At 46.7% G+C, this 17,031-nt stretch overlaps 1 protein-coding gene across 2 annotated transcripts in view; it reads left to right on the top strand.

Annotated features, from left to right (window-relative positions):
- The window catches only part of SKAP1 (src kinase associated phosphoprotein 1), a 224,680-nt gene that overhangs the window by 31,532 nt on the left and 176,117 nt on the right, over nt 1-17,031 (top strand). For both annotated transcript variants that reach the window (XM_044999131.1, XM_044999130.1), the window contains exon 4: nt 11,785-11,901. In XM_044999131.1, the coding sequence (XP_044855066.1) occupies nt 11,785-11,901 (117 nt within the window). The remainder of the gene's footprint in view (nt 1-11,784; nt 11,902-17,031) is intronic.

The following is a 17,031-nucleotide window of genomic DNA, read 5'->3' as shown; positions in this document are numbered from 1 at the left end:
AGCTAGGTTAGCTTGCGTACCAGAGCAGTGAAGGCAGGCTTCCATGTGAGCTGTACAAGCCCAGCTGGAGACTTGGGTAATCACTCAGTTGGCTAGCCCATGCTGCCATGGCTTTGCTGCTCCCATACCCAAGCTGTCTTGATTAAAGCTAATTTGCATGTTGTCTACACAAGCCGCAACGCACTCCGTGATTCTAGCATAGACCCACTCAACGATACACCTCCCATGGACTGTAGTAGGAGCAGAAAGAGGCCAATGAGGAGGGTTTTTAAAAATCCCAACCCTAGTCTTTGTCCTAACCAGGATCCAAATCCCACCTAAACTTTACATCTGAGTTTAGCACATGAGTCCAAAGTGCTTCATTGACCACTCACTGGTGGCTGGTAGTCCAACTGCAGTGGAAAGGACTAGATTGTAGGCTGTTTGGGGCAGGGACCAAAGGTGCCGATTCTGTGGGTGCTCTGGGGCTGGAGCACCCACAGGGGAAAAAGATGAGAGCTCAGCACCCAATCGCAGCCCCCCATCAGCTCCTCCCCCTTCCTCCAGTGCCTCCTGCTTCCCGATGGGCCCCGCCGATCAGCAACTCCCCTCTCCCCGCACAGCACCTCCTGCCTGCTGGGGATCAGCTGTTTAGCAGTGTGCAGGAGGTGCTGGGAGGGAGGCGGAGGAGTGAGGGCAGGGGCAGGAATGGGTGGGGCGGGGGCGGGAAGAAAGAGAAGTGGGGTGGAGTGAGGGCAGGATCTGGGATGGAGTGGGGGTTGAGCACCGCCTGGGAAAGGACAAAGACGGCACCTATTTTGTTGTGGTTTTGTGTTTGTACAGCACCTGACACAATGGGATCCTGTTCTATGACTGGCGCTACTGCAGTCCAAATCACAACGTCCAGTAGAGATTAACTCTAGTTTCCTCCTCATGTCTGTGTGAGTCCTCTTTCTACGTATAGCCGGGCTTTTTTTTTTTTTTTTTTTTTTTAATCCTCTCCATGTAGGGGATGGGGAAGGATTCATGACTTCTTAAAGAGCAGGAGATACGCCGGGACACGGAAGACTTAAAAATGTCCGTAAAAATGCTAAATGTACAGCAGTTTCGGGAATCTCAGTAAGTTCAATATGAACAATCTATTCACTCAGATTGTTAAGGGACACTCTAAATTGCCTGGCACGCAGCTGGAGAGGGACAGAGCCTTTTCAAATGGATGCTCGGTGCGTCTTCTGAACCTGTGTGTGTAATAGGAAGGCACTGCTGCTTTCCCTTTATAAAGAAATCTCAAAGGTGACTGCAGTACGCGTAGAGGAATACGTGCCCCAAGCACTATATTGTGCTCTTGTTGAACAGAAGAGCACTGAAGAAATTGCCCTGCTGGGGGGTGAAGACCTGATGTACTGGTCACGTAGAACATCACCGGAGCCTTTACTTACTATGTAAAAGCAGATGGAGTGAGAGTGCCTAGGACTTTGAAAGGGAACAACAAGGCTCCGAGTTAGTTCTTAACAGATTTCAGAGCTCTGCCTCCAGAAGACAGAGGAATTGTGTAACTTTGAGTCCCGTGTTGTGTGTCCCGCCCCCCGTGGAATTACTTGTAGAAAAAGCAGGGCCCTTTATTCCCATAACCCTTGTGGTCCGTTTAGGAATGGGCCAAGATGCAGAGTTTAAATCCCGAGTCCCAACTTTTCCAAAGCTTCCGGGTGCTCAGATCTAGAGTGTTTTGGGTCTGGCTCATTTCTGGCTCAAGCCAACTTGAAATTCTCAAATCGACTGGGCATGTGTGTTCTGCTTCCAGGGGGAGATGGTTTTGTTTGGTCTCTCCCACGACCCCTGTCGCTTTCTGTTTCTAGCCCATCCTGTTGAAGGCTAAGCTTGGTTCTACTCTGAAAAGTGACAATGGAATAGTCTGTATTACAATAGGGCCTACAGATGACCTCGCCCTAGGTGACGGTATGACATATTACGTAACAAAGCTGATCCCGATGTGCCGTCAGTCATACTTACCACTTTATTAAGAGAGAGGTTGGTTTTGATTCCTGGAAGCCTTGCAGAGCCAACATCGTATGGGAGAGCCAACTGGATTCTCTTCCTTGTGCGTTATCGTCAGAATTGTTTACTAAGTTCTGATTGGAGATCCAGTTAATGTCCGAGCAAACCTTTTTAAGCCAAGAAGGTGTCCGCTAAGGGCAAAACACTGACAATGGTGGCATTGCGTGGATGTAACTCAAGGCATAATTTGGCCTGCAGAACCGTTGTTACTGAAGATGATGCAGAAGAAGGGAAATTGTGACGGTAAACCTGGAATCCCCTCCCAAAATTCTTTTTACACCCTCTTCCCCCATAAAACCCTCTTCCAAAAGGCAAACCAAGCCAGCATCCATAGATGAGCTGCTTGTTGAGGTGTGGGAAGGCGTATGGGACCTGTTGACGGGTCTCATAGACTTTAAGGTCAGAAGGGACCGTTATGATCAACTAGTCTGACCTCCTACACAATGCAGGCCATAGAATCTCACCCACCCACTCCTGTAAGAAACCCCTAACCTATGTCTGAGCTATTGAAGTCCTCAAATGGTGGTTTAAAGACCTCAAGGTGCAGAGAATCCTCCTGCAAGTGACCCGTGCCTCACGCTGCAGAGGAAGGCGAAAAACCTTCAGGGCCTCTGCCAATCTTCCCTGGAGGAAAATTCCTTCCCGACCCCAAATATGGCGATCAGTTAAACCCCGAGCATGTGGGCAAGACTCACCAGCCAGACACCCAGAAAAGAATTCTTCGTAGTAACTCAGATCCCACCCCATCTAACATCCCGTCACAGGCCATTGGGCATATTTAGCTGCTAATAATCAAGTGTCTCTAGTTTTGTGCTAGCTCTCAGAAGTGTCTCTCTCCAGAGAGGTCCTTTTCATGCGCTGTCGGCATTACTGGCCTCCTACCCTTTCCAGTTGGGGGCATCCAGATCCTCAAGTATGCGAGCATTCTGGGTAGCCGTGCAGGGGCTAGTACTGATTTGACTGGGCTCACTTCTGAAAGTGTGGGGCGTGCTGAATGCCGAACAGAGCATAGGAAGGCGGTGGGGAGTCAGTGAGCTAGAGAGGGAAGGAAAAACAGAAGTAAGAAAGGTCTCATGAGCTGAACCCGGAAAATGCAGTTTGGTTCAAGGGAAGGGAACACGGTCTGTGTACTGGGTCAGGAGATTTGAGTTCTGTTCCCGACTCTACCGCTGACCCAGAATACCTCTGCGCTGCAATAAAAGACGCGTGGTTGGCCTGGGGTCAGCTGACTTGGGCTGCAGGCCTATGAAGTTGCAAGGTAGATGTTCAGGCTTGGGCTCAAGCCTTGGCTCTGGGACCCTTGCCCACTCGTGCGGGTCTTTGGGCTGCAGCGTGAGCCCAAACATCTACTGCTATTTGATAGCCCTGCAACCCAAGCCAGCTGACCCAGGCTCCGAGACTTGGTGGCGGGTTTTTTTTATCGCCGTGTAGACGTACCCGCTCCTTGAGCAAGTCATTCCTGACCCCCTGTGCCTCAGTTTCCCGTCTGTAAAATGAGAATAATGCCTATTAAAAGTGTTGTGGGGCGTAATTTATTAGTGGATAGAAATACGAAATTATTAGAAGACCGTTTGAGCCATTTAGTTTGCCTGGAACTCTTTTTTTGCCCTTCATGTGTGTCTTCAACATGTCATAAACTGCAGAATAAAATTGCTTGGTTTTATTTGATTATATCCCATGGGAATCTTCTGCTTTGCTGGGTTTCATGCTTTCTTAGCATGGCTGATGTGAGCCATGCGTCCCCTGTTCTGTGGAACTGCTACTCACTTGAGAGGCAGAGTATGCACTGGCTTTAGGGGAGGGTGTGAAAGGTTGCAGATCAGAAGAGCTATGGGGAAGAAACTGGGGAATGGGAAAGAAGAAGAGAGGGGAAACCGAGTGAGGAATTCAGCTGAGGAATGGAATTGGAGGAACAATCTGTGCTTGTGGAAGGATGATGTACAGATATTGAGGTGTTTTTTATTATGATGCCCTGAGACTTCTGGTAATCTGGGCCCTATATCCTCTTGCTTCACCCCGTGTTTGAGAATGGACAGGCAGGAACATATCAGGACATGAATTTGGTTGGAACGAACCTTGTCCAGTGACAGAGTTGCCCTGGATGTTTAGTTAATTAGCTTGGCAAATGAAGGCTGCAGTTACAAATTTCTTGTCTGCATTTTTTTTGTATAAAAACAAACAAATACCCAAACAAACAAATATGGGAAGGTTGATTTGAGCATCCATTAAGGTGACCAAATGTTCCGATTTTATAGGGACAGTCCTGATATTTGGGGCTTTGTCTTATGTAGGCACCTATTATCCCCCCACCCCATCCCGATTTTTCACACTTGCTGTCTGGTCACCCTAGATCCCTGTAGCAAGATTAAACTTCTTAATGCTATTTGCAGGGACAGTAGAGGATGAAGCCTGGCCTATGCTAAAAAGTTAAGCCAGCCCCAGCTATGTCACTCAGGCATGTGTGAAAAAATCCACACCCCTGAGCAGTGTTGTTAAACCAAGGTGGATTACCTACGCTGATGGGAGAACCCCTCCTATCGGTGTAGGTAGTGTCTACGCTGAAGTGCTTTAGCTGTGTCACTGTAGCATTTTAAGTGTAGACAAGCCGTGAGAGAGATCATGTGGGAAACCGGAAAGAGAAGACCTGACAAATCAATAACTTCCAGGTTTTAGCAATCGGTTTTATTTAGTCATCAAGCGTGTGTCTTGGCCATGTGACAGAGAGAATTTTAACCCCCGCCTGTTCTGAGCCTTGGCGTCAAATTTTTGTTTTGTCCATGTTCCGCTGTTTCAGTTTGCAACGCTAGAATAGCTTTTGATCCAGTAAATCTTCTAATTTGGAGGTGTTGGCGGATAACAGAAGTGGATTTTGTATCCCATATGCAGGGCTGGGATTTCCTCCTCGGAGGGCTACAGTTTGCTTTATGAAGTGTGCCCAATCACTGTTGCATTGTCTGATTTTAAAAGAAAGCAACAAACTTCCTGGCATTCATAATCAGGCTCTGAAGGGGTTAAAGTCTTGTCCACTGGCTTTCCCCCACCCCCATTATTGGTTCCTTTTTTGCTACCTAAGATGATGCTACACGCTGCAGCTCACCCTACTGGCCATACATGACCATTGCAGCACGGAAGAACCTATTCTACAAGAGAGAACTTTTTTTTTTTAATTGGCTAGCACTTAACAGTCTGCAAATCAGTCATGGAAGAGTTACCTCTTGCCTCATGAATATTCAGCAGGGCTGCCCTCCAGTTACAGAATTCCCAGGCATCGTAGCAATGAACATTCTGGAAAATAATAAGTCCGAAGTTAGTGTGTTTTTCCACTTTCTGGATGTTTTAAACGTAAGTGGCATTTTAGTAGTCCATTAATTTGCATGTGATTAGCAAACTGGGTACCAAAAGAACAGAATTACTCTTGGATTGAATAGGCTTCTGGCCCACAAAATCCTGTGTGAGGGATGTCTTGAGTTGCATCTGACTGTAATACAGTGAGGCATTACTGTCCAGTTGGTAGGATGAGACACACAGATTTTAGTCCACCACTGGCTCAACTGTGTTGCCTCAAGTAAGTTATTTAACTGCCTGCCTCATCTTCTCCACTATCTGGCAAATGAGAATATTTATCAAGCTGGATGAAGCGTTCTGATCTCAATCTCAAAAGTCCTAATTATTAGAATTTAATTAAATCCTTAAATAGCTCTGTCATTGGTCGGGCTGGAGAAAAGAGGAATATTTGTAAGGGACTTACAGATTAATCTACAATAGACAAAGAAGCGATAAGGGCCAGATTTGCAGGTAGATGTAACGTAGCCTTCAGTTTTTATGCCGCGCACCTAGACACTGTGGGCACGAGCACATCAGAAATGCCTGTGAATAGAAGTGTAAAGCAGCATTGTGTATCTCAGCAATAAAAAAAAAAAAATCCACACCAGACCTCCACTACTCACACATTAATCAGAAGAGCTAACCACGCAAATCCAAATGGGTATTTAGGAGCTGCCGAAGCCTCTAAGAAGTTGAGTAGGAAACGCCATACATTTTCTAGTACATAAATGTGTTCAAAAAGGTATATAATTTATAATGACAATGTCGACTGAGCCTAAGCGTCGGCACTGCAACTGTGAAGCTATAATATATTTACATGTGAATAACATTTACATGTGTGGGTGCATCTGTGCTGCTGGATTTCCACGTGAGGCTCCATAATTTAGGGGAGTGATTGTAATAGGGGATATTAAGCCATCGTATTGATATTTCCACAGCTCTGCTTTGGGAAGTGCATTACGGCTAAATTAGTCCCTGAAAATCTGGAGATATTAACACTGTCGAGCATGAAGGCAGATGGGATTTGGATCAGAGACCTTTATTTGTAGCGTGATCCGGAGGACTCATTAGTTTTTAAAGCAGGAATTTTTGTTTCCTACAAGCACTTGAATATTAACTGGAGTCAGGGATTTTTACTTCCTCTGGCGCGTGCTAGTCCATCATAAAAGCATAAACAGAATTTGGTGAGTCTTGATTTTCTTCTCTCCTAAAAAGACACTTAATGAAACTCCAGGTACATGGATAAAGACCTTCACTGAAGGGGAAACCAGCCTTTAATCGGAACTCCCTTACCAATCTGCTGTGGATGTGAATGCGTTTTTCACTGTGGAAACCCTCTCACGCCTTTAGAAGATAAATCAGCCTGTTCCTCTTCCCACACGTGCCAAAAGACATCAGCTTGGCTTTTTATACCTCAAACTAGTGTAGCTTTAAAAACTTCTCTCCCCGGTTCTGCTCTGTTTTTGTTTTTTTTTTTATTATTTCTCTGCACCTGGGCCCACTCCAGCAAGGCCTTGAATCCTGAAGTCTAAACAGCAACACTCGGTGCTTTTAGTCTGTCGCTCTCAAAGCAGGGCAAGTCTTGCCCCCATTTTACAGATAGGGAAACCGAGGCACAGAGGCTCTTCTCCACGTTGCTCAGCAAGATGGACCAAAGCTTGGATGACAGCATATAGGTCTCCTGGCTTCCAGTCCAGGACCCTCTCGCCCACTAGAGCACACAGTTTGCTGTGGGGTGCTAGACACTTAATGTAGGCCTCGGTCCCACTCCCAGGCAGCATTTTATTAACACTGTGTGGGGCCCCTCCATGTTCCCTGCTCATTGTTGTTTTTACTTTGCACATGTTCACTCAGTACTTTCGGTCCCCGCACCGTGCACGGTCCAGCCCCAGGGCGTGCGATCATGCACGTCTCTTTCAGGGCCTGTCTTAATACGACCAGTTAAAAACCTATCGACCTTCGTTCACACTGAGCCCGGAGGGTCTGCCAGATACTGCAGCTCGGTAAATGCCAGGCCGAGGTGAGGGCTGCCTGCTGTCCAGCGGGGACCCGACATAATTGACAGCAACCCAAATTGACACACGCGTCTGTCTGGGGCCTCCACAATCAGAGCTTGCCAGCACCGTTCGCTCTCCCGCCGGTGATGCTACAAGTTGCCGGAGACAGGATCTTTCCCCACCGCGGTCTGCTTAGAATCAATACGCACAAAGAACCATCTCTCCATTAATCCCCCATCACACCTTTGGGCCTCTCTTTGTGTTGCCGCAGAAGACACAGCCGCTGTGTAAAACGTACGCCAGCTAATCGCTGGTGCAATTTGTTCCTTTTCTCTCCCCAGCTCACCCCCAATAAGAATCGGAGGCAAGGTACAGTATTAAGTATACTCAGCGCAGCGAAATGCTGCGCCACGGGACCGGCTGCGGGAAACGACAGCCCACAGGGTCCCTATTGTTCTTTCCCTCCGAGTCCGACTTACTTTTGCTCATGATGAGTGGGGGAATTTTACTGAGGGTTTGGGTAGAAAGATAGAGCCGCTCTGTGTCAGGTGCATGGTAATTATTTGCTGGGATTTCTGTGCTATTTGGTTTTTATTCCCTGTTTCTTCATTAAAGGCTAATGAGTTTTTGCTTCATTCAGGAACAATAGCTTGGCCCCTGACAAGTTGTACGGTTGTTTTTCCCCCGCCCCCACCCCGCTTGGACTCAACTAGCTGTTGCTGCTCCATAAACTCGACGGAGAAGTGAATTAAAGTGCAAGAACTTTACTCTCCTAATGCAAATCCAAACAGAAAGAGGAAGTGGCTTAAATCCTGCCTCCTCCCCCCGCCCGAGGCAGTGATGTATGTTTTGTCCTTTTGAATCTCAACACAAGATGTGAAACTATTCTCAAAAACAAAGTAGGAGACATTAAAATGAAAGGCAAGCCAGGCTTTGCGTCTTTATTGGCTGGCATTACGGTCACAGCTAGCGATCGGGACCCCATTAGGGTAGGCGCTGTCCAGCTGTATAAGCCCAAACGTATTTGTAATTGTGCGGTTCGGCCCTGTTTGCCCATGCGGTGTATATTCCTGTTTGTGAACGTAACAAGGAATGAGGTGTGTCTAGCAACACCACCTCTGGATGATATCTCAGGATACAACACACGTCTGTTAAACGTTATGCAAAAAACCCTGTCTTCCTGTGACAGCCCCAGAGCCTGATCTTGCAGCCCTTGCTCACGCATGCAGGCCTTCCTTATGCCAGTAGACCCCATCATTCCCAGCTATCCCTATCCCTGTGAGTAAGCATCCGGATGAAGCCCTTGTTTTTGCAAATGGCTTACTGCACCGATGCAGTGATGCATGGTACGCTCATTTCCAATGAGCCTCGCTCACGCGGCTACGCTGCCTCTCGGTATTTGCAAACCATAAACAGTTTGCTCGTTATCACAATGATGCTGCACCTGTATCTCATTATAAGCGAGCACCTGTTACCTTGGTAATTGTTTCAAAAGCCTTTTTAAAAAAAATAGAGTATTTTGGCTTGGCTGAAAGGAACCATTCTTTTAACAGATCCGTGGGCTTAACCGTAGTGGCATATTCACCGTGTCTCTGCAGTGACGTGAGTCATCGGCTTTGTTCCACTGCAGCGCAGTGTTTAGGAAGATTTCTCGTTAGAATAAACTCTCAGCGGTTGTGCTGTGCCTAGAACGACGTGATGTTGCTGCTCGGTAGCAATTTTTAACCCGTTCTCATTTAACACTTGAGTATCGGTAGTGCCTTCTTATCCCAGGGTTCTGAAGCACTGTACTAAAATGGGTTAGCGCAGGGGAGCTGAATGCTAAAGTGACTTGCCCAAGGTCAACCAATGAACTGGCGGCAGGTTAGAAATAGAATGAAATCTCCTGCCTGTAGCCGATAGACCACACCACCTCTGTATAGTGTCTGGCCAGTATATGGGAAAGTTAAAACAGTCTACCAGTTTGTGTTCTGAGACCTGCTACCTCTGTCATGCCGTTTCTCCCTGGTAGAGTATTATTCTCTCAAAGCCAATAAACACTGCAAACCCTAAAAGCAGGACAGCATCCTTGTGCATTTGTGGGTTGTATATTTTGGTCCCTGTGTTGAATTCGCTCGCCACTATTTGAGCCTTGAAAACACGCAGATGTAGGACTGACAGAAGGTATGTCAGGAAGTAGGACTGGCCAAAGATGTAGCAACTGTATACTACTTTATAGCTCTTAATAGCAAATAGAAAAAGAATTGGGTTTGCCTAGATATTTAAGGCCAGAAAGGACCCCTGTGATTGTCTAGTCTGACCTCCTGTACAACGCAGGCCATAGAGCTGCCCTGAATTAAATCCCAGTTTGAACTAGATCATATCTCTTAGAAAAACATCCCGTCTTGATTTAAAAGTTGCCAGTGATGAAGACTGCACCGCGACCCTTGGTAAAATGTTCCAGTGGTTAATTTACCGCACTGTTAAAAATGTAGAGCTTATTTCCGGTCTGAATCTGTCTAGCTTCAGCTTCCAGCCACTGCATCTCCTTATGCCTTTGTTTGCTTGGCTTGAAAAGCCTATTATCAAATATTTGTGGATACTTATGGACTTTGATCAAATCACCCCTTAACATTCTCTGTGTTAAGCGAAGTAGATTGCGCTCCTCAAGGCTAACACTGCGTAAGGCATGTTTTCTAATCATTCCTGGGCTCTTGGCTGAATCTTGGAGGGAGGGATAGCTCAGTGGTTTGAGCATTGGCCTGCTAAACCCAGGGTTGTGAGTTCAATCCTTGAGGGGGCCACTTAGGGATCTGGGGCAAAAATTGGTCCTGCTAGCGAAGGCAGGGGGCTGGACTCAATGACCTTTCAAGGTCCCTTCCAGCTCTAGGAGATTGGTATATCTCCAATTATTGAGCAAGGTCTGGGAGCCAGGAACTCCTGAGTTCTAATCCCAGCTGGGATGCTGATGCCTTCTGATGTGGGGTCAAAGTTTCAAGAGTGTGGTTTTTCAAGTGCCAAGTACCCAGGTGTTCCAAAGTGCTCAGCTCCCAGTGCAACACTCCTGAGTCAAGTTTTCAAAAGAGCACAGAACCCAATAGGCTACATTCTCTCTTGAGGGGAGAAGGAGGGGAATTGGCCCCTTATTTTGGTGTTTGAAAGGGACCCGGTCACCCTTAAAAATCTCATCTTGAATGTGGGTGCTGAGCGCTTTGGAAAATTCTGACCTGAATTTCTCCGTGCCTCAGCTTCCCCATCTATGAAAATGTGGGATGAGACCTGTGGGTGTTTGAGGATTATTGGAATACAAATTGCCATATAAATGCGGCGTGTGATTTTATTTTTTTCTTTCTTCAGCTGCTGATTTGTGCGTGTGCGCACACCTCTCCTTCCCAAACCCCTCGATGCGGTTTCACTGCTTTGGTGTAAAATCACCGGGCACGAATCTCTCCATAGTTTGCTGAGATAAATGTACACGGTCTTGTTTTTAGCAATTTAGTGTTTGAGCTTATATTAAAATCAGTTGAAAACCTCCTTCTCATTGTTTGGCGTGTGTTGAATGACTTGTGCAGCTGTCTTTTTGTCCTGTGTTTTTACACACTCTGTGTGTGTGTGTGTGTGTGTGTGTGTGTGTGTGTTTTTCTGGGACTCTTCAGCTTCTGTCTGCGGTTATCAGCATCTGCCTTCTACAAAGAGGCCTATTATAGCACCATCTATCTTACAATTTTATACTGCCGCCCATCACCGTGGTATCTGGGAGCCTTCCATGTAAAATCATCAGCAATAACAAAGCCCCTAATGGACAATTCACTCTGACAGAACCTAATATACCAGCACTCTGTTGCACCCACGCACAAATATTTTGCTTCAGTTCCTTTGCATATGGTATTCTGCCAGTACGGGTAGTAGGTCTATAACGTGTTACGTTTTTCTAGCACCCCTCCTTTGAGATTCAGAGTCTTCTATATATATAAGCATTAAAGGTCTAAACATCCCTGTGAGGTAGGTGCTATAATCCCCATCTGTAAAATGGGGAAATTGAAGCCCTGAAGGGGAAAATTTACTTTCCCAAATGTGGTGCAATGAGGCCATAGCAGAGCTGGGGCTAGAACTCTGGTATTTTGACACCCAGTCTTTAGCTACAAGACAGACCTTCCCGGACCAGGGCCATATGCTTTTGGGGCATACTCTGCCCTTGGGGTGCATGCACCCCCACACACAGTCCCCATAAATGTCAGCATGCATCAAACTGAGGATATACCTCTTTGTTCCCACAGTCTGATCTGGCGTCTTCTGAAGTCCTTTGGAATTTGGCAGTGGCCGGAAGATAGTTGGGAGCAGCAGGGAATAATTTCCAGCATAGGCTGTAGGAGTTGGGGTGGGGCTAGGAGTGTGTATTGGTTTCCACTAAAATCAGTTCACTTCTTCACCTCTTCTCTTCCCTTTCCAGGAGGGGATCAGGCTGATGCTTACTTCGGACAGGACAGCTTTGATGACAACCAGAGCTGGAGTTTCGTCCCTTCCACTGTGTCAGATGCGTCGCTTGCATCGGATTACCAGGATGACGGTAAGAGCGTCTCAACTTCCCGCAGTCCTTTGTTGTGTAGTGTTTGGAGGGATAGCCTGAATCTGGTCTGTTTTTCCACGCTCTTCCCTCTCTAACTTTATATGCTGCCATTGTTGATGGGTATCCTCTCTCTGTTGAGGACTAGCTGCTTTATCAACCTGTGTAAGTTCTACTGAATAAATTTGGTACCTTTCTAAAATGAAAGGGACAAATCAACACACCAGTTGCATGACTAAAAACCAAACTGCTTCTGTTGTGCTCCAGATTTCAAGTGGTGTAGCAGAGCAGAACTTGACCCAGTGGCCTATGGATTTCAAAAGTTGGAGTGATTTTTGGGGGGCCTCCTCCTTTTTGGTTGCCCAATGTGAGACATCTTAAAGGGCCCTGAGCTTCCGAAAGTGCTGAGCACTTTCACCTGCCTTCTGAAAATCAGGCCCCCTTGCATGTCTCAGTTTGGGCATCCGCACTCGCTAGTCATGTTTGAAAATCTCGGGCCCCCTCTTCAGGGAAATGCAGAGAAGCTTCAGGCTGATCTTTCGGGGACGAGCTGTAATGCAAAGGCTGGGCAGGCATTCATTTGAGGCCATACAGAAGCCGTAGTAGAGCATTACTCTTTGCACAGGAGCATCCCCTGTGTAAAAATTTCAGTAACACGTGTCTCCGCTTGCGAGTGGGCGGCTTAACCGTGAGAAACACGTGACATGCCACTGAAATCAAAGCTCTGTGCACTGGTGTAACCGCACTGAAGGCTGATTGATTTTTTTGGTCCCCTGATGCAGCAAATCGGCTTCTTTCCAGATCTCTCATTTCCTCCTCTTCCTTAAACTCCCTAATATTTTTCTCACCCTCTTCGGTTTCTCCTTCCTGCTTAATTTTCCAGGGCTTCATTCCCATCTGCCCACACACCTCCTGATCTTTCATTCTCTGCTCCTCCACCTTCCTGCACATCATAAGATAATCGATCCTCTTTTATTTGGGATGAGCTCATAAGCACGGATAACATCTGTGGTATGTGGCATTAGCCTCGTTGTGCAATGTGGGATGCTCTGCTTATCTGCAACTTCTGCTGGCGTGGGTCATAAAATGAACAGGTTCATTACATTGACTGGAAGGCGGGGTTGGTTCAGTAGCTCACAAATAATTGTAGAGGATCACCATCATGAGTAAAAGGCATGGAGTTTAGGTTCTGTTGGTATCGTGTGTGTTAAGAAACGCTCTACCTTTAGATATAAAACACACCTTTATACAGGGTGGATGAAGGGGAATGCGACGTGGATAATGAATACCAGACTAAATGGGCATCGAAGGATGTGAAGACCTGGGCATAGGCTCATGATTACAAGAGCAATGCATGTTTATTAAGCGTTCACAAACGGGGGGGAGGAGAGGGTTGCTTTGCTAACTTTGAGGTGGTGCTTTTGGGCAGCCGTAAAGGGCATGATTTGAAATAACTCTCCCGAGGTATGTAAACATTTGCCACCTCTGGAACTTCCAGACACTTGAACATTTCAGACTTCGTGCAGGGATGCCCACGTGGAGAATGGCAAGAGGATTTTTTTTGTTGTTGTTGCTGGCATTGAGACCAAACTAACTGCTGCTACATTAGAGCGAGTTATCTGTTCTTGGACTCCCTGCATAGCATGGGCAGCAAGAGCAGCAGCAGTTTTATATTTTTGGGTAAGAAGTTGAGCGTGTTTTTTTTCTTTTAGTTTCACCCTCTGACACGAACGATTGGATGTAGACCCTTGCCTGTGAATTGTTGGTGAACTTAGCAAATAGGTGAGCGGACCCCCACGGCGCATGATCCGTGGCCTGATCTGAGAGGGGCCAGGAAGGACTCTGCTGCAATTGAGCCTTCCAAATGTATCCAGGTGGCACAAATGGATGACTCACCCACCTGTCTGGGCAGCTGTATGTCTTGAGGAGTTGCCACAATGTACCTTTTGTTAATACTGTCAAAGGCCCTTGTTTTAGATCAGTAACTTTGCATAGAGGTTGGCATTGTCCCACGTGCCTTTTCCGGGATGTGGAGGAGAGTAAAGACGATGTTAGTGGTGCCACATCCTGTTTTGAAATTACACTGACTCCTGGGGACAGACTTGATGTACCTAGTTGGAGCCAGTCAAAAGGGACTCCTGCCAGGCCTTTACCAGGAATATACAAAGGAGATCCCTTGGTAACCTCTTTTGATATATATAGAGAGTTGCAATTACTCAGCTTCCCGGGGGGGTAACAGGGCTGCTTAAAGACTATGGCTAAGTGTTACACCGCCAAGCGTAGAGTCTCTATGGATCTCTAAAGGGGGTGGTATTGCAACACCTCGGATTGCTTCTGTCCGGAGAGTGCAGGGCTGCGGATTGGTGGCTGGATTTGGGAAGCAACGTAATCTGCTGCTTAGGATGCTGGACTATGACCGGGGATGCTGTGTTCTAGTCCCACTTTGGACGCCGATTTGCTGTGTGACTGTGGGCAGGTGGCTTCAGGTGAAATCTTCCAAAGTCCCATTGGCGTTGAGTGAGACTTGAGAGCCGAAGTCACGATTGAAAATGGGCTTTAGGCACTTTTGAAAATGTGACCCTTTACCTTTCCGTGCCCCTGTTTCCTTTCTTACACTGGGTTTGTCTTGGCTATTTAGGCCATAAATTCTTCAGGGCAGTAACTCTAGTCGCTGTGCAAATACAGCGAATGTGATGGGGGCCCTGATCTCAATTGAGGCCGCTAGAGTCACGTCTATACTGCCTGCAGCGGCTAACCTCCCCATCCAGACTGAGTAACTGTGTAGACAGCTCTTTGAAGTTGCAGCAAGGGCTCTGAAGCCTAGAGGGGAGTGGGCTTCAGAGACCAAGCTCCAGCCTGATCAACAGCAAGCCCCACTAGCCCAAGCCTCTTGACCTGGGCAGGGAGGTTCGCTGCCACGGGCCCTAGATGCAACTGTAATGCAAAATCACTATAGACCACTTCTCGTCAAACACCGAGGGTGGGTGGTTCGTACCTGGGAATAGCTCACCCGACAAACGGGGTATGTCTACACTGCGAGTGACAGTGTGATTGTAGCACAGGTAGCTGTAATCTGGCTCACGTGGGCAACAAGGGTAGTGTGGATGTGGCAGCATGGGCTTCGGCACGGGGTACCAACCAAAGTACACTCCTGCAGGGGAGCTTGGGTACGTCCTTTGGTTGCTAGCCTGTGCCACCACGTCTGCATTACTATTGGTGCCCGTGCTAGCTAGATTAAAGCTAGTATGGGCACATCTACCAGGATTGGTCATGTCTTCCCCTGTCGTGTAGACATACCCCTGGAGGCTCTGGACTTGGCTGATTCCAGGACCACCTTCTTCTCTGTGGCACTGCCACCGTTCCATGACCTAGTAGCCACCGCGCACCTTCTAGCCTCCTCTTGCAACAATCGGAGGATGCATTCCCAGGGGCACAAACCCCGCGTAGACGACTAAAGACCACCTCATCCCTTCTTCTTGCAGTTCCAGACTTGCTAACTGGAGGCTATCAAGGCAGGAGGTTCTTCCTGCTTAGCGGTGGTGTTGGCGTCGTCCCTCTGCTTCCCAGTCTCAAATGTGGAGAAGGGGGTGGGAAGTGTGCCTCTGGCTGTTGCCTCCTGAGCTGTCTAGTCTCACTTGTACCAAACTTTCCAATGAGCTGTGGAACCTTTAAACTTCTCTATTCTCCAGAACACGGAGCGGGATCGGAGAAGCAATTCTGCAAGTTGGGGATGACTTTATGCAATGAGCCACGACAGTGTTGTATAGGATCATCCCTAATGAGTGATTAAGAAGCTAATGTTTGCACAGCGCTCGGAGGCTGTGAAGCACTATATAAGTGCTAAGTACTATTATAATGATAAGTATTTCTGAGGAGACACTTTCCATGTAATGTATTCTACTCCTACCACTTCACGATTTTTTTTTACATGTTTTCTTTTCAGACTGATAGTTCACTTCATTTGCCAGAGTCCAGCAATTTAATTTTAAGTTCAGTGTAAATTAAATAGATGCCAGAACTTTGAGGTATGCATTTATGTCTCATTAATATTTAGTATTTATCTTGCTTTTCATCCTTCCATCTCCCAGGGCTTTAAAATGGTGGGGGAAGCAGGAGTATCCTTGTTTTACAGGTGGGGAAACTGAGGCCAGGGAGGGAAGTGAGTCAAAGTCAAACGGCGAATCAGTGATGAAACTGGGGAAATAGATTTCAGCCTGACGCCTAGTGCCGTACCTTTATCCGCTGGACTACCGTGCCTCTCATATCACGTCTGGTCTTGTTTTTACATTATGCTGAATATAAATGTCTTTATAGAATGTATATTTGTGTGTGTGTAATGGCAAAACATCCTATACATAAATTCTACATGTTGGGCATCTTCTCTGCTGATATAAGTGATCACCGCTCTCTTGACTTTAACTGAGTTTACACTAGCAGAGAAATTTGGCCCAACGTATTTACAAGTTGTTTCTCTTTATTCTAAATGATGTCCTTGTTTAAATACACAACTGGTTGTTTGTTTTTAGTGGTTTTTTTGTTTAACAAAAACCCAGCTCTATTTTTTTTTAGTTCTGAAAAAGCTTCCTCTGCCTTTTTTTTAACCTGCAACTTTCAAAATCGCTTTGATTTTTGACAAATGACGTTTGTCAGCTGACTTTGATTCTTTAGTACGTCGTAGCTGCTCTTGGGATTTTGGGGAATAAAATGCAAGTTGACAACAGCTCAGGGTTTTAAAACAAAAAAAGAGCATGAGAAGTATTGTGGAGATCCCTGCTACGCCCAACAGGATTCTGCTTTTACTAATGAAGCACTGGTCCTGCAAATGAGCTCCATCTTATTTATTATTTTTTTTATTACAGTTGTGTCCAGAGGTTCCAGCTGAGATTAAGGTGCTATACATTCACATACCAAGAGACAGTGCCTACCTCAAAGGGCTTACAATGTAAATAGAAAAGCAAAGGATGGGAGGAAAAACCACAGCACAGGGAGGGGAAGAGACTTCGCCAAGGCCACACAGCAGATCGGTGGCAAAGCTGATCAATAGACTCCAGGTCTCCTGATTCCCAAGCCGGTGCACTATCTGCTAGACCACACTGCTTTGTGTGGGTGGCCCCTTGGGCCTGCCTGGAGCCC

Source organism: Mauremys mutica, chromosome 25 (genome assembly GCF_020497125.1).
Source record: "Mauremys mutica isolate MM-2020 ecotype Southern chromosome 25, ASM2049712v1, whole genome shotgun sequence".
NCBI lineage: Eukaryota > Metazoa > Chordata > Testudines > Geoemydidae > Mauremys > Mauremys mutica.
This window is presented reverse-complemented; position numbering and strand designations above follow the sequence as displayed.